The sequence below is a fragment of the Paramisgurnus dabryanus genome, chromosome 9, assembly GCF_030506205.2.
Source record: "Paramisgurnus dabryanus chromosome 9, PD_genome_1.1, whole genome shotgun sequence".
In the NCBI taxonomy this organism is placed as follows: Eukaryota; Metazoa; Chordata; class Actinopteri; order Cypriniformes; family Cobitidae; genus Paramisgurnus; species Paramisgurnus dabryanus.
In genome coordinates, this window is record NC_133345.1 from 14,817,897 (window position 1) to 14,836,797 (window position 18,901).

Sequence of the window (18,901 nt, forward strand, 5' to 3'; positions counted from 1 at the left end):
TGTGTTTGTGCTGTAATTATTATACACTATTGTACACATGCTTATTACACACAATGCTTAATTTTTTAGATTAATTAAAACCAAAAGTTGAGTTTGTCTATATTTTACTTAAAACAACCCAGCCCAACCTTTTTCACAGTTTAAACCACAACCCACACAGCAAATGAATAACCATTAAAGGAGTCATGTTATGACTTTTTATTTTCATAAACGAACATTTTACCCTCTCCGGTTTCAAAAATAATATTGTGCACACATGTCATTTTTCTGGAAAGTGTTCATTTACACGTACCCGTGTATATATGCCGTCAAGAGAAGCTCAAGCCCACATAAGCCAATCACCGGGGGCACTGGTGGTGACACGGACTGGTTCTTCGTATTGGAGGGAGGAGCTGTTGCAAAAGGTGTCAGCTTACGTCAAAGTACAGTGAGAGCGATTACAAATTAGACCTCTACGTGTGATTTCTCAACTCACTCTTGCGGTATGTTGACATCGGTCTGACGGTTCTTGCAGCGCCGCATGAAGTCGAATACACTTAAAATTGCTGACCTCCAAGCACTCGTCTCTGCTCCTCGACATAATGGAGCAGCTGTATTTGAAAATACAAACACACGAAACGAGTTTGAACTCTTCCATTATCACATTTATGTTCGTGCAGAGTAGCAGTCACATGTAAACATAGGTCACACTTTTGACGTAGGTTTTCAAAATATCCACTTTGACCAGAGTTTACGTGTAAACGAAGGGCGCAAACAAAGGTAAATGTCTCCAAAATAACCATGTACATGTAAACGTATAGCCAAAGCCACACACCTCGTTAAATTATCAGATCACATACCTTGTAATTGGAAAATAAATAATTTATCAGTTTAAAGAAATAAGTAAATTGTGTAAATATTTCTCCAAATGTGCACACTTTGGACTAAAACCTTTGTCATTACAATAAATGAGAGCAGACTCTTTAATTTATTTTAAATGTCCAGCTGTCTTAACATATTTCTTGATAAAAAATGCTAAAAAAAGATTTTGTAACATTAGTTCATCCTTTCCAACTAAAACCTTTGACAAGTAAATTCATGTTTGGGAGAAAACAATTAGCTGTCAGTCCATTATTATATTCAGTGGCAATCGTAGTGGTGCAAGAGGAAGTATGTATTCCCTACTTCCAGTCAAAGCTGGCATATTGTAAAATAGGCTTATTGATCATTGGAAGATGAAGCCTGGCCACTAGACAATCAAAAACGTCACACACTGAAATATACATCATCAAGAGAACTGTTGACTCCAAGAAAGTCGATTCCTTGACTCCAAATGTCCCTAGAGTCGGATTCGACTTCAAGACTGGAATCGACTCCCATTGACGTATCAATTTTAACTTGAGCTTTTGTTATATATGAAGACATCGTACTTGAACTAACATCCTCTAAGTTTCATAACGTCCTTGTAATTGAAAAAGACACATTCCGGAAATATCAATAACTGTTGATCGACGTAGTTGATTTTTAAACACCGCCTCCACTGAAAGTCTATTTAACTTTGGTAGCCCCGCCCACTGGTTTACGCAAACCAGATAAAGCTTCCAAGCAACAAACATGTTGTTAAAGAATTTTTTAAAATATTGCATAGTGCCCAGTTGTGGAAGAAATCAGTCGCTGCATAACCTTTTATCGGAATCGGATATTAGGAATGAGTGGTTGAAGTTTATTTTTAAAGAAGTTCCAGCTCACGTGGGTAAAACATTGAGCAAACAAGCTACTCGTCGACAAAGGATTTGCAGAGAGACTGCAATTAAAAAACAATGCTGTTTAATTAATAAAGGATCCGGACATAATCTTTTGCAATACATTTTAGTAGTACATGTCACTATTTCTTTGTTAAGAGATCACTTGATATATCCTGACTGTGTAACATCCGTGTCCAACCACAAAGTTAGTGATAAGGACATACCAGGCTGTCACACGCTGAAGCATCCTTGGTATTACTGTGCCTGTGGTCAAGCCAGCCATGGTTGACAGAAAGTGCCCATCAGAATCCAAATCGCTTGACTGTGTTTACAGTAATTTCTACATCACATTTGAAGATGTTATTTGCTACTTCACCCATACGCATTGTCATTTCTGTGTATCATGTCATATCAACATGTATGGGTTAATCTCTCCGGCTGCCATTTTTCCACACTGGAAGATTTGAAAACAATTTACCACATGTAATGACGCAGTATTGAAAGCTAATTTACAACGGAAATTGCTATCCAATCATAGCAGTAGGAGTTTACATCCAGGTTATCTTCAATGAATCCCACCCATCAAAACAGAGCATTTCTTTGAGCCAGCCTAAAAACCAGGGTACAAAATAGCTCATTACTAATTGCTTTTGGCGTTTTTGAATGTAAAAACCACACAAACATCATAAGTAGACATCAGACAACAATATAAAACAATAAAAACACCCTATTCACCGCACCTTGAAGTCATGACAGCAAAGTACAGAACTATGTTATAAACATTCTAGGACAAAAGTTTGTTAAATATGCTTGCATTTGCAAATGTCAGTAATAATGATGTGTTATCCTGTAGGCGTACTGATTTGAGAAATCAAAGACACAAGCTTACAAAAAACAGAAATCAAACAGTGTTAGGGAAAGATTTTTTTTAATTATTGGATACAAGAGCGATAGTTTTTTATCATCAAATAATGAGAGTTTAATAACAAAACACTTTCTTACATCACTGTATTACAAAAGAGCAGTGCAGGATTATAAACTAGTAAAGCTATAGGCAACTTTAAGGCCTCTGGTCCATTAGTAAATCACAGAGTATGTGCAGGTCTGCTTTTAAGTTTCGTCAAAGCTCTCCTTTATATCAAAGGTTGAGATTTACATTAAAATGTGAATGGCTTACAATTACAGCACACTGTATGAGTGTCAATGTTAGGACCACAGACAGATAGTCAAAGCTTCTGCTGTTAAAACAGCCAATCAGAGTTCAGCAAAAGTTTGGTCCTCCAATGAGCCACTCTTCGACACTACTGTCCATTCTTCACATCAGACATTCGTTCCTGAAACCAAAAAGATATTATTCAAAGTAAACAGAACAAAGACTGCCATCATTACACAGTTTGTACATAGTTTGCATTAAATCACATGATTACATAAAAATCATACTAAAACGTGAAGCCCGTAACCATACAGTGCTTTTCAGTGGTCTAAAAGAAAGCGCATAATAACTTTTGCATTGCTCCCTTTTAGAAAGTCAGAGATTTGGATTCGGACGGCAATTTAAATACCACATGACCTTGGTGTTTATAAAAAAGAAAAACAGTAGATAATTCTGCCAGGGTTTTTTATGCAGGTGGTCGGAAAAAAACACTAACATTCTGGACTTCGATGGCAATAAAATCACTGAATACCCCTATAATTAGTAAAATACCTAAACGTGCCCACAAGAAACAATTACCAGCTGAATAGGGCTATAGACAGGCGAATTTTGGTTCAATTATGATGCAGCGTTACATAAAAAAATATATAATAATAATTGTCAAAAATATGGTTTTCTGAGACCAAAATTCATGATCTTAGTCAGTATTAAAAGATATTTTAATATTCTTTATTTTATGTAGGATTAGATTTTATGTGAAAATAAAACATGTATGACCAAAAAATAACTGGCTGGGTTTTCACAGGCTGGGTCACATACAGTGGGGTAAGTAAGTATTGAACGCGTCAAAATTGTTTTCAGTATATATTTTCCAAAGTTATTCACATGTAATTCTCACCACACATTAGCATTAACTCAAGAAATCAACAAATATAAAGAATTCACAACTTTAATACATAAATAAAGTTACGTGCAATAAAGTTTAATGAGACAGAAAAAAGTATTGAACGAGTTAAGAAAAAGCTAGTCACCAAGGCAAGGAACCAGCTGAAATCCATAAGTATTTAGAAAGTAATTATAGGTCATATCTGTGCAAATTATTATTAGCTGGGTTTGTAAATGGATGAGCTACAAAAAGGCTTTTCGTTACCAAGGTGTCACACTAGTAACATCTCATGATGGGTAAAAGCAAAGAGACCTTTGCAACCTTGCTTTTGCAAAACACATGGATGGATTCGGATTCACATGCATTTCAAAACTTCTGAAATTTCCTGTAAGCACCATTGGGGCCATTATCCGTAACATCACTCTCTCATCAACCCATCATGCACAGGAGCTCCTCGTAAGATTTTTGACCAGGGATTCAGAAGAATAGTCAGAAGAGCAGCCCAAGAGCTCCAGAAAGACTTTGAGGCAGCAGGTCCAATTGTCACAGAGAAAACAATAGGCAATGACCTCCACCGTCATGGATTCTATGCACGCTCACCCTGCAAGACTCGTCAAAGCTCATTTAAGTTTTGCTGCAATTCATTTGGACAAGCCTATGAAATACTGGGAGTAGGGCTGGGATAAACGATTATTTTTTTAACGATTAATCTAGCGATTATTTTTTCGATGCATCGATTAATCTAACGATTCATTTTGTCAGTCCGATTCGACTTCGATTCGATTCGATTCTCGATTATCTCCCCATTAATTAACTAATAGCATGTTATACATGTTGATTTACATATCTGAATGTTAACATTTCAATATATCTTTATTGCTCTTAAAATTTCAAAATAAAAAAAAGACTATACAAGTGCAAAATAATGCATTCTTAGACAGAGGTAGCATTCAATAAAGCATTTGTACTGTACATACTGTGCAAGTAACCGTATAAAAATCTCAAGTTCAAATTACTTTATTTTACATGCATTTATGAGCAAAACCTCTTCAATGTGCCTTTTGATGGTCTGTGTAATTTTTATAACTAGATTTGTTTAATCCACATTGTTTTCGTGCTGTTCTAGTCCATTTAATGACAGATATAACTTAAGATAGACTTATTATAGACTTAAGAAGCACATATATTATTAAATCTCTTTCTCTTAAGTTTGTTAAGATAGATTAGGACTCATTTACTGCTGGACAGAGAGTGAATGAAAGCGCAGTCTTCTGGCAACAGTGACATATTTCATTGCTTTCTGTTAAATTGCTCAAATGACTGTTTAAAACACACTTGGCATCACATTCATGATTTTATGGTAAAATGACACTTTTTCGCGTAAATCCACGAGCATTTAAACCATAAACAAAGCACTTTCACTTTAATTGAGCGTGAGCAGCGCAGCAGAACCACGCAGAAAGGATTGCAGCACTGTTGCTACAGAGCCGCCCAAGTATTTGCAGCTGGCTCCGACCTCCGTTTATATCCGTTTCGAGCCGCGAGCTCGCGCTGCTCATGCGGCGGGGTGCATGCTTGTTAACATGGGCGCTGAAAAAAACCACACGCCGCGCGGCCGCAGGCACTGCTCACCCTTGCTGTGTGAAACCGGCGTGGACTGAAGCCACTCGCGTTGCTACTACTGCGCCGCCTTTTTGGGTCTGACGAATCGACGCGCATATTTTGCGTCGACGTATTTTTTGCGTCGACGTCGTCGATTACGTCGACGCGTTGTCCCAGCCCTAACTGGGAGAATGTAGTCTGGTCAGACGAGAGCAAAATTTAACTTGTCATGCTACACACCATGTTTGGAGACGAGATGGCACTGCACATCACCCTAACAACATTATTCCAACAGTGAACTTTGGAGGTGGAAGCATCTTGGTGTGGGGCTGTTTTTCATCGCATGGTACTGGCAGACTTCATGTAATTAAACAGGGTTCCCTCACCTTAGTCAACTTCAAATTCAAGGACCTTTCAAGAACTTTCCAGGTCTAATAACCTCAAATTCAAGGACTAAATGTGGGGACACATTTCAAGTGAGAGCAAGGTTACATTCGTGTTACCTTTTAAGATACATCGTTACAGTTCCCTTACAAGGGGTATGTTACTCAATGTTACTGTGTTTACTGTAAATCCTGTTAAACGGAGGTTGCAGGTAAAACGGCGGAATCTATCCAGCATTTGGGTATTATTTTAGGACTCTATGCAGCAAAAAAGACAAAATTTCAAATCCTGGCCATAGGATGTGTAAAGCCCAGTTGTGGTGTTTAATTTTTAATAAAATAAATCTATTAACTTGTACATTGTAGTTGTGGTGCTTCATAATGTTTGGATGAGTGCGCCTAAATTTTTGCTGGTGCTCCTAACTCTTTAAAGTTGAGAGCACCAGTGCTACCAAATAAAAAAGTACATTTTGAGCCCTGATGTGTATCTCAAATTCAACCAATGGTGAGGCTTAACGACAAAGACAGGGTGATGCGTGAGCCAGGAAGTATATCCCTCTGAAATATTGCCAAAGACGGCGTTACAGGGATGCAGGAAGTATGGCAAGGGAGACGCAATGTCTCGTTCCCTTCTCAGTAAACCACAGTTACATCCGTAACCCGAGACGTTTTTTAGGGGTCAAACACAACTATGCAAAAAAGCATTTTGGTTTGAATCAACATTCACATATAGAAGATATAAGCATTTAAAGTGAACAGTTTAGCACGTGTGCTTAAAAAGTCTAGAATTTTTATGATATTATCCTACACTACACAGGGAATAATATTGATTAGAAATAGTGATAACTTGTATCTTGTTATAGGCATCTTTTGTACTATTGCCTCCATATTGTTTCCTAATGTTTGTAAGTTATTTTGGAAAAGCGTCTGCTAAATGCCTAAACGTAAATGCAAAGGAAACTCTCAACTGGTTTCAGAGAAAGAAAATCAAGGTGTTAGAATGGCCCAGTCAATCACCTGACTTGAACCCAATAGAACATTTGTATACATTTTGTAATTTGTATTTTTATAGCTCATCATTTCACTAACCCAGCTGATAATAATTTGCACAGATGTGACCTATAATTACTGTCTAAATACTTATAGATTTCAGCTGGTTCCTTGCCTTGATGACTAACTTTTTCGTAATGTGTTTAATACTTTTCCCCCATTTTTGTCATTTATCTTTATTGCATAGCTTTATTAAAGGACTTTAATGTTGTAATTTCTTTTATATTTGTTGATTTCTTGAGTTAATACTGATTATGAATAACCTCATAAAAAATATAGGTACTAAAAAAGGTTGACGCGTTCAATACTTATTTCCCCCACTGTATTATGTATTTAGTTCTATTAATAGGTGCAATGTGTTGAAACAGCATGAAGCATTTACAATGTTGTGTTTTTATACCTTGATCATGGTCTCCAGTTTGATGGCATCAGCTGCAAATTTGCGGATCCCATCAGAGAGTTTCTCCACAGCCATGCGGTCCTCATTGTGCAGCCAGCGGAAACTCTTCTCATCCAGGTGCACCTGCTCCAAATCACAGTCCTTCGCTGAAAGCAAACATTACACATGCATTTGACATTTCAGTTTTGAGGCTTTAATAAAGTTAAGAAAGTGCCGGCACTCACCTTGCTGTGGCGTAAGAGCACATTTGACTACACTGTGGTCCTGACTGAGTTCTCCCAGCAGACCAGGGGATACAGTGAGCAGATCACAGCCGGCCAGTGCTTTCACTTCCCCTGTGTTCCTGAAGGAGGCGCCCATTACCACTGTTCTGTGGCCAAACTTCTTATAGTAATTGTAGATCTTGGTCACACTCAACACACCTGAAAAAAGTGATGTATATTAGAGTTTATAAACTTAACTCCAAGTCATCATATGCTCAATAATCACTTTAAAACGCGGCACTGCGTTTTTGGACCCCATGGAGTTAAGGAGTAATATATCAACACATTTCTATCATCAGAAGATCTTTTAATAGTTTCCTTACTATCAGGGTTTGACATTAACAAGTAAGACAGCCAATCCCAATAGCAACTTTGGCAGGTTGAATATATTTTTTATTGTAGTTTTCTTAAAAGTTTGCAAAATTATAAACAATGCGCAATGCTACACTGGGAAACTACAACTCCCATGAAGCACTCCCTGCACCCAGCGCAACGTACTGAGACATTTGTTGAGACGCGCACGCGCGATCAGTGGAGGCTCGCGTTGCGTACCAAAGCGCCACTTTTTTACCAGAGAGAGCGCGAGAGCTGATGGATTTGCGAATGCACGGGACGCAGTCTGTCTGAGCGCATACACGCACACTTCGGGAAAGATAAAACAATTGCATGGAAGTGATTGAAAAGATTTAAAGTGCGTGCACACTCTCTGGGCAAGAGCGGAGAGAAATTCATAGCGCAAACCTGAATGCACACGTCCCAGTTTTGTCTAAAATCAAAGGAAACCCACCAGTGGATAGGATCGCGCATCATTTTAATGTAGGCTACTTTGTGCAACAATAATGCCCTCTCGACATTTGCCATTAAAAGTCTTAAATAACTTTTATAACCACGATCAAGCATATAAAATTTCCTGCTGTTGTTAATAAATATTCAAAGTGTTTGTCTAGGGGTTTTGTGTTTATCTTTTCAGTAAATCTTCTACACCCCTTCTCCACTTTTAATATATTCATTCGAAGTTAATCTATTCATGCATTACTAGCATGTTTTTCATGCACATAAATATATGATATAAACTATACTGCTATATATCAGCTAAATAGTCTTAATTTGGGTAGTCAGTCTGCATTTGAAAGTCAATCTGCATCTAATCTAGCTAAATCTAGAAAAAAATACTCAAATTAAAGTCATTTTAGGAGGCCAAAGTCAAGTTTAATCATGCAAAATGTATTTTTCCAGCAACAAAATTGTGGCCAGTGAAAATGCTGAATGGCTAGTAACTTTGGAAAACAACTAGCCACTTTGGCAGGTGAGCAAAAAAGTTAATGCCAAGCCCTGCCTACTAAACATACATTAAGCTTTTGCAAACAGACAATAAAACTGGGGATAGAAAATAGCATTTCCTGTCCAAAAATATTTAACTGAGCTGGAGAAAAAAATACTGATTCTCAGATTCCCACCATTCCCTTCCGTGTATTTTTGTTTGTTACTTATATTTGAGTGAAGTAACATTAACCCAATCACAAGTAAGAGTTGAGGTGAAGCATCTTTCATGCATGCATGCCTATTTGATCTTCAAAGTAAAAAAAAGAAAACTGTAACAGCGCAGAACAGCCACATGGCCTGGTCATCACAAATGACTATTTTACAAGAATTAAATCACATATTCAATTTGATCACAATACCCAACCCTAATAATTAAACCCCTGAATAAGCTTATCAAGTCTTTAAGGATGATTTTTAAATTACAGATGTCTATTTATTTAGATTAGAAGCTCTGCCACAAACCATGGAATATGGGAACATTACCTGGATCCTCCTGGGGTTCATAGTTTTTACGGTCAGTATTCTCCTTGTACCAATCCAAGATACGGCCCACAAACGGAGATATGAGGGTAACATTTGCCTCAGCGCACGCAACCGCCTGAGCGAACGAAAACAGCAGAGTCATGTTGCAATGGATGCCATGCTTCTCCTCCAGCTCCCTGATGATGCACAGATCAGCAGACTTGCTCTTAGTTTGCGAGTAATAAATTAAAGGGATGCGAGGTAGAACATTAAATCACAAGCATAACTGTACTTACCGTCCGGCCTGAATGCCTTCCCATGTAGAGGAGAGTTTGATGAGTATGCGTTCTTTACTGACACCAGCCTCTTCATAAAGCGAGATGAGCTTCTTGGCACGAGACACCATCTCATCTTTATCAAATGATAACCTGAAAAATCAACTCTAGTTTAGACAAATGTCTGATGACGCCAAGTTGTAAGAATGCACATAAACACAACAACACAGAGTAGATCAATCCTCCAAAGTAGTGAGGACACAAGTAAACTGTAAAGTAGTTTAGGTTACAGCTCAAAATGTTTCCATTATTTTGTCACTTATTGGGAGCAGTATGCTAGCTGAAGCCATTTACTTCCAGTCTTTGTGCTAAGCAATGTCTATGTTGAGCGGAGCTGAACATTTAGTTTTTAAGGTCTAGTCTAAAATGCAAGTTGTGCTAAATGTCAAGGCAATGACTGGATCACACATAGCAACTATGCAAAAAAACTTAAATGAAAGTGTTAGAAGAATGGAAATTGGCAGCAGAGCATGTAATTCACAAGAATGGCTAACAAACATTATAAAAGGCATAAAACCAGCTAAATTTCCTGAAATTAGCCAAGTTGCTGTCTAGCCAGAGAGATGGTCCTGGATATTATTGGCATTTTGAAAAGTTGATAATAGCCTCTTGGCTAGTAAAGATTTGCTAATGACATGCTGCAGAAAATGTATCAACAATGGACATATTGCATGTTTATCTGGTGCATAGACACACTGGATGAGCCTCTTTAGAGCTTTTACACTGGAAAGAGTTTAGAATAACTCTGGGTTAACAGAATCCTGGGTTATCTGCAGGGGTGCACATAACTTTTTTTTGGACAGATTCTCAAAGGGGCACCTGGAGATGTTGCTTGGTAAAAGGGCTTGCATAGACTAGTCGGGTTGTCGAGATCAACTCTTTCAACCATTAGTCAGCACTGTCTGAAACAATCGACTACTCGAGCATGCATTTACCATGAATGAATTCAAAATGTGCAACTTCACAAGAGACACCACACGCATGGATTAAAGTGAAAAAAATTCTTCTGACTGAATTTTTTTTCAGGCTAAGTCATATTCCTTTGACACTTTATATAATTAGGCGAGAAGAGAAATGTAATGTTTGTTTTTTTGCCAATAACGCCGTATTGAAGTCTCCTGTGGCATATATAGGGCCAGGGAGCTACACTGCGACCAAAATGGTCGCATATGCGACCTTTTGAACTGCCGTTGCGACCCTAATTTTTAATGGGTCGCAAATGTGCTACCTAATGTTTTAGACAATATGCTATGATTTACTATGAGCATTTATTAAAACAGAAATGTGGATTTTAAGAATACGTTTTATAACATGCTCTGAGCCATCAACACGTTGGCTTCATTTTGTGTGAAAGCACGTCGTGTCTCTGCCTATCAGTGTGCGTTTGCGTGCTCAGCTGTTTCTCAATGAATTAGGTGCGACGCGACGCAAGCGCAGTGTCTTCCATGTTTCTAAACTTGAGCAGAGGTCTTTCTTCACTGAGGACGCGGGACCCATATGGTTCCGGGTTTATATTTTAAATGGTCTGTCGGGTCCGGTTAGGTCCTAGTTTAATTACTTTGGGTCCCAAGTCTGATTAATGTTGTGTTTATAACCCGAGTCGATCGGAAAACGGCCATGAGCGCTACCGCGCTAAAGCTCGAGTGCAGTTTCAGCGTGCCTTCGGTTTCTATGGCGATGGTTCTTGTTACGACCACGCGCTCTATTTGCTTTCTCACATTTTTTTAATGATCTTATTATTAATAAACCATATCTTTTCTAAAACCATATCCATATTAAGTTTGGACAGAGATTGTAGCAAAAAGCAATGCTAATGTCACGCCAATTGCACTGAACGAGCAAAGCAATGTAAAGTTTGTCACCGGGACAGCAAGTAGACTTTTAAATCTGAAATAATGAGTGGATTAAGCTTTTTAAATCGGCAAGAGAGAAATAGAAAGATAGAGCAAAAGCAGTAAAAGTGCCTATCTTATAGAAATTATTACCATTATAACATCAGTCATAACATCAGTCACATTTATAATCTATAGACCTGCACTGTCTATTAATATACTATACATAGTATTGTATTATATTGAGTTTGATAAAAGGGGTCTAATTGCTTCATATATCAGTGCAAAAACAGTAAGTGTTTTCGTGGTGCTTTGACAAACAGTGTCAGCTTTGTTAATGGCAAAGAAAGTTTGGGGTGGTTAGATTGATGAAATATAATGTGAAATTAATATTAATTTTCAATGAATCAAAGTATTGTGTTGTTTCACACATTATTAGTTCTTCGTCACATGTATAGTAGACCATTATTTGTCAGTGGGTAATAATTGCCCTTTTCACCGGCTACCAGCACCAAGTAAATTTCAGATCTGTGGGAAACACTGCAACGTTTAAGAAAACAAGGCGGCATGTGGTTTAAAAGATGGCAAGTAAAATAAAAAGCATATCTGTATGCAATACAGTTTCATTATTGTTCATTATTATCCAGAGCGCCTTAATATAACTTGAAAAAAATATGTGCGACCAAATCATATTTTGCACCAGTAACTGAAAAAGTTGGTAGCGCAAGTGCCACCAGTGATAAAGGTTAGTGTAGTTCCCTGTAGGGTTGCCAACTGTCACTATGTAACACAGCAGTGGTTCTTAACGTTATTCCTGGAGGCCCACTGGCCTGCATGCTTTGTATGTCTCTTTTATCTGACAGACGTAGTTTAGTTCATGGAGATCCCTTCTAATGAGCTGATGATTTGAATCAGGTGTGTTAAATAAGTGAGACATAAGATGTGCAGAGCAGTGGGCCTCGAGGAATAACGTTAAGGACCACTGTAATACAGGATAAAAGGTGGGCTACGGCAGCAGTGCGAGTATGGTTTTGTGAGAATACAGTGTATTGTTTTAAGCGGTTGTCAAAAAGATAGCTAATCTCCCAATATATAACTCTTATGTCTACAACATATGTTTTTTTAATAGTTTGTTAATGTACAGCTTTACTTTTAACACAGTCCTTTAATTGAACCATTATCTTTAATATCGGTCTAAAACAAAAAACTTGTAACCCATGCACTTAGGGTTAAAAACGTTATCCCATCATTTTAATCTACTTAATCTTCTTTTTATTAATTATTTATGTAAGGGATAATCCACGGCTAGCCATGCATTAAAGGGTTTTAATGCACGAGGTAGAGGCGAAGAACCACCCGACGCGTAGCGAAGTCTAAATAAATTTACATTTAAATCCAGTTTGCAATGTGAAAAATAAAAAATAATTCAGAAGTTTAGTCAGAGTGCAGTTGTCAAGTATTAGATTGAGATTAGACCACTTCATCAGTGATGCAGAAATCCATGTCATTTCTAAAGGGGTTCGTAAACCTTTTGTTCAATACAAATAAAGTCTTTCTGTGCCCGCATGGCTATCTTCTCTTACCTTGCATCGACCTCAGTGGAAACCCTGCCAGGAATCTTCTTCAGAATTTCTACACCAAAGCTCACAAACAGTTTGTCCATTGTATTTGTAACCTGCTCTTCCTCAGTCCTACAATTATAAGAAATATATATTGACTTTACAATTACATGCAAATATTAGAAATCTAGAGACTACATAGCACTGCACAAAGCAGGAAAACAACATTTCACTCTTTTTTCTTACCCTCCATTGGCCATGCCGTATTTTATGGCCTGGTCCACAAGGTGGTGGTAGGCAGACATTTTAGCTGCAGCTAAAATAAGTGATGGATTGGTTGTGGCATCCTGGGGTTTGTACTCTTCAATGGCTGCAGAGAAAACAGAGCAAATTATGGAGGACTCTCTATGATAAGACTTTATTTTCATCATCAGCATTACCTTTGAAAGTTGGGTTTCATTATAAGCTGAATATTACGTTTGTGTTGATAATATTACGAAATACTGTGTAACAAAATATTTTGTAGTGCTGTATTTGTGATCAAAAACATTTTCGATATTGTTCTGCTGACCAAACATCTTTCTGCAGACCAGGGCTATTCATTTAGCGACCCCTGAGGTAATTTGATCCGGCTCTTTATGTAGTCTGTGAAAAATACATCTCTAGAATAAATGTAGTTAGTTGGACAACGGGCCCTACAGTTAAGAGTTGATGCGTATGCCTGCATCTGTTTCAGACAGGATGAGCTGCAGAGCATGAGTCACGTGACCTTAGGAGAGTGGAACTGTCACGTAAAGTTTGTTTATATTCAGTTTTGGTCGGCAACGCGAGTCTCCCCTGATCGCGCCCGCTTTTCAAGACGCGATGACTGACAGTGGTGAGTTTAAGAGACCACGGACTCTATGGGGGTTTTAACTTTATTTGTTGTATTTCCAGCTTACAACACCACCTTTTCCTACAGTTGTTGTCAGATATGTCGGCTCAATGATGACTTGCTTATCCACAATGACATTAGATGTCTTAATAATGGAAACACATTGAAACACATTAGTTCTTTTGTGAACTAGAGAAAAAGATCCTGGCATTTCTCTGAAATTCAATATGCAAGTCATTGTTCTCACACAATTAAATGCAAATTAAAATGAGTAACAGTTAATCGCCCATCGCTCACAGCCCAGCACCTGCACCACTGTATGCGTATCGCAAAATCTAAAAGTATAATTTCTCTTATTAGAAGCTAGCCTAATGTTCACCAATGTTCGCTGTTGTAGTTTTAACAGGGCTACAGAAATAATTAGCTTTGACAAAAAACCCTGCATAAAACAATGTTATGTTCCATATTATAAACGTTTTTGTTATGTGTAGCAGACCTAAGTGAGTAAATGAGTTAAATTCTCAATGAGTGTTTTATGACTCTTATTTACCTCTTTAAATGTAGAATAAAGCTTACTCGGGCATCTTACAATGCATTTATGTTGTTATGCAGTTTTAAAATACAACATACGAACATGTCTGGATTTAGAAAAAGCCAACTTGGACATCTTACAATGCACTAATTTCATTTTATGCAGTTTCAAAATATAACACGAGTATGTTTAAATGTAGGAAAATGTAGTCATCATCACTGATATATCTCTGGCCCCTCATTTGAGATGCTTTTAATGAACTGGCCCTCAAGACAAACTAATTGAATAGCCCTGCTGTAGACAAAACCATCAGTAAACTAACTGTTGTGAAAGTTAAGCAGTGATGTGATCTAGAGTCTGCCATTGATCAGTCTATCAATCACACCATTGATTCACCCAATTCCTCCCTGACGTCTACCCTCAACAGGTCTAAAAGGCATTTATGTAACATATTACCTATCGGTGTCAGAGATCATCAGTGCTGAAGATAAAGAAACTGTAGTTTCAAAAGCAAGTGAAATTACAACATGAGCTACTGTTGAATTCTGGCTATATTTCTCTTCCTCATATTCCTGAGGTTCTCTATAATGAAAGGACATTTAAACCACTCTTCAGCTTAGTCCAGTGTGTCTAGTTGTGCATACTGACATGAGTAACAGCCAATACTTGCTTAATGCATTCTCTAGCTTTAACTGCTTTGTCATGATGATTTGTCCAACAATTTCCTTGTCTAAAACAAACATACTGTGAAATCAGCGATGAACACTGGATACTTTCACAAGACGTTTTACACAACTGAAATCTGATGCAAGCGACACCCATATGATTCATTAAACATGGCCGAAGTTGAGCAAACCAGATTTCTTGGTCTTGGCTCTCTTACAACACTTGACAAGTCTGATTGTTAAGACACATCTTTTCTTTAACATGCATTCTGTACACACCATATCAAAATCAGGTCTGGTCAAGACTCTGGTACACGACAGCTTTTAACAATAAGGTTTCATTTGTTAACATTAGTTATCTACAGTATGAAAGATACTTACAGCATTTATTTCTCTTAGCTATGTTAAATTGCAATAAATTTCGGATAAAGAAACTACATTTATTTATTACATTTACTAATAACTACATGTAACATTTTACATCAACTAACATGAACAAAACAAATTAACTTTAGTTGTATAGCCAAAGAGGAATAAATACTGTAAAACATCTAGTATTGCTCATTCTCAAGGTCATGTTAGCTGACACATGCAATGCTTGACATAAAGCATTGTCATGTGGATGTCCATATAGGACAAGTAAATTTATCATTCTCAAGTAAAAAAAGTTATTTGCCCAGCGATAAAAATAGATTTCAGCCATGTCAATTTGGTTTGGTATAGAAAAAAGGCTATATCACAAATAAAATCAGTTATTATTATATTGTTTCACAATCATTTATTTGATTTTGTCTCTGCCACACAAAAATTGACCACCACATACATATATATATATTTGCACAGCGGGTTTTTCTCTATCTTAACGTACATAAACGACTTCTGAGTAATATTATAAACCAATCCGATGAGTAAAGCCGAATTTCTGATGACTGCCTTTCGGCCAATCTGATTGCGCTTGCTGAATTATTAAGTACGTAATTAATATTCATAATACACGCAAAACCCGCAGAATAATAAAGAAATTCTCTTCCGGGTCTTGGTTTGGGAAGCTGTGTCCCAATTTAAAAGTCTCCGACGTCCACCAAGACAACTAAAATGAGACAGTCTAGCCTACGGAGGATCCGTAATTTGTATCCGCGGAGAATACTTTGAAAGCTGTGCGGACGCGTGTGCCCGCGAGACGGAAAAGTTTTCATTGGACTTTAGAATGCAGCCTTCGAATTGGGACACAGCTAGTTTTCATTGGACTTTAGAATGCAGCCTTCGAATTGGGACACAGCTATGGATTCATATTTATTGACGTAATAAAACTCAACCATTCACTAATTATTATTCATTGACTAGATTTGTAAATATATAGTACTGCTTTGTCGAGGATGGGAAAATGTCTTGATTCATTCACTAAACACAGACACACAGACTTGATGCGATGTTCAACTGTGTATTAAGTTAACGTTACATGCTACTACGCGGTAACGTTAGACGATCGTTTTCCCGGCAAAACACTAATTTGCTTGCCCCAAATCTAGTCACGCGTTTGTCACTGAACAGTTCTTCACGGCAGGTTAACTTTACATATCAATACTTGCCTTGGCTTTAGCTAGATGACAGTTAGTTTAATCTACTGTAGTCTACAGCAGAGAGAGATTAAGTGAATGTAGCAGACATGCAGCAGGTTTAGTGAAGAAGTACGCACTAAACCGCCTCAGCATCATCACAACTGCACATGTTACACAAAGACTTGCCATTAAAGTCGCCCGTGTCAGCCACGAGCACTGTGTATCGCTTCAGCTGATCGAGTGCAGATTCCATCTTCCGCCGTTTATCCGGTGACACAGACATGATTCGCGGCAGATCAGACAGCTTATATAGCAGAAGATTGCGAGACACACGGTCAGCAATGTCAGTCAGATACTACTGAGCAAGGAAGAGCAGCTGACGTCAACACGCATTCTCATACATCCAACGTGCATCCTCATTCTATGGAAAGCCAAGAGGTTCAAATGTGTAATTGCCAAAATATAAAAGGTTTTATAAAATGTATAAAGTCTAAAATGTACAAGTTTAAAATATAAAATTATAAGTATATTTTTTCTTTAATTTTAACCTTTTTAAACCTGTTATGTTTACAGGTTTGTAACATACAACGTTTTTATTCCAATAATATAAATGCTAAAATATATATGCTTAAATATATATATATTTAAATATATTTAAAAAAAATGATATATATAAAATATTGGTGAAAAATACATTCTTGTAAACATATTTACAAAATATATTTCTGCACATACATTTTGCCACTTTTTATATTTTGAAGTATATATAAAAAATGTTTATTTGAAAATGTATATTTTTCTGTATGGGAGATGGTGATAATTCACGATTACCCTCAGAAGGCCCCTCTTTAGCCATGTGGATTACACCTGTGAAGGATGGACGCAAATTTTTGGGCTTCGAAGTTGTTCCCTGATCCCTCTTTAATACCATTATAAAGCTTAGAAAAGCAGGGACATGTATCAGATTCTTATCCATAGGCAGATTTATTTGCTTGTTTTAAGCACAAATTTAGAAATCTTGAAATAAGTTTACTTTTTCCTTAAACACTTTATTTAAAAAAAATCTCACTCCATTGGCAGATATTCTTGCTTGTTTTAAGCACAAATTCACTTAAATTGTATATTTTTGGGCTAAAAACAAGACTTATTTTCTTACGTCATTTTTCTCATCAAGAAAATGCATCTTGATTTAAGAATTTTTTGATATTTCTACAGAAAACAAGACAAAAATAGTTAGGTAGGAAAGTAAACTTGTCTGTTTATATTTTATTGTGGTGCTCTCTCTATTATGTGTTTCATTATCTTTTTATAATTTATTGAAGTATTAAGAATGGTTGTACAGTACTTTGGTACAATGTCCTGTTGCACACCAAACACACGCCTCATCCACCGGAAGTGTAATATATAAGGGCAAGCCCCCACTGCTGCAGGTGACGCAGTGCAAGAAAGCTCAACAGCACCCCCTACTGACACTGCTACAGACATTTTCTAAAATAACTTTGATTGTATTCATCTAAGAATAATAATCATGTACATCGAGGATGAGTAATGAGGGCAATTTTTATTTTTTAATGGAGTGTCAATTAAACATGTATTTCAGCACAAACAGGGTCAAATATATTAAAACTAAACGTGTGAAATTTGGACGCTTCAACATGTATAGTGTTAATACGTTTACTTTGTCTAAGTCTTTGTGTAAAACAGCACATCAGCCAATGTCATTGCCTTATTAAAGGATACATTTGCATTTATGATGTAATGGTATGTTGATACACATATGTGACCCTGGCCCACAAAACCACTCATCATCCAAAAGACCTATACATCATCCAGACACTTAATAAATAAGCTTTCTATTGATGTATTTGTTGGGATACTATAATAATTGGCTGAGATACAATGATTTGAAAATCTGGAACTGGAAAGTGCAAAAAAATCTAAATTTGAGAAAATCAGTCTGTATACAGGCACATTAAGGAAAAGGTTTGTTTTAGTGCTCAATGAAGTGAAATATTCATAAAACACAAGCTTTACATAATAAAGACCATTTCAAAAGATGTAAACAACACTGGTCCAGAAGCACTTCCTGTTTCAGGTTTTTAACACTAGATAAACGTTAGGATAAAATACAACCAACAGAACACATAGAACTGAGTCAAAAAGTAAAAAAAAAAACATCTTAAAGATAATGATATATGTGTGAAATAAAAAAACAGTCACAAACTGAAACAGGAAGTGCTTTTGGACCAGTGTTGTTTACATCTTTTGAAATGGTCTATAATAATGATTTTTGGCATAA

The 18,901-nt window shown here is 37.0% G+C and overlaps 1 protein-coding gene across 1 annotated transcript; it reads right to left on the reverse strand.

Annotated features, from left to right (window-relative positions):
- Positions 1 to 2,635: 2,635 nt before the first annotated feature.
- taldo1 (transaldolase 1) lies at positions 2,636 to 16,980 on the reverse strand. The gene is made up of 8 exons (XM_065270006.2): positions 16,789 to 16,980; positions 13,219 to 13,342; positions 12,997 to 13,104; positions 9,543 to 9,674; positions 9,268 to 9,443; positions 7,423 to 7,620; positions 7,199 to 7,344; positions 2,636 to 3,058 (listed from the first exon to the last, which is right to left on the reverse strand). Exons 1-8 carry the CDS (start codon positions 16,883 to 16,885, stop codon positions 3,026 to 3,028), a joined length of 1,014 nt encoding a protein of 337 aa, XP_065126078.1. The 5' UTR covers positions 16,886 to 16,980; the 3' UTR covers positions 2,636 to 3,025.
- Between the last annotated feature and the right edge of the window lie 1,921 nt (positions 16,981 to 18,901).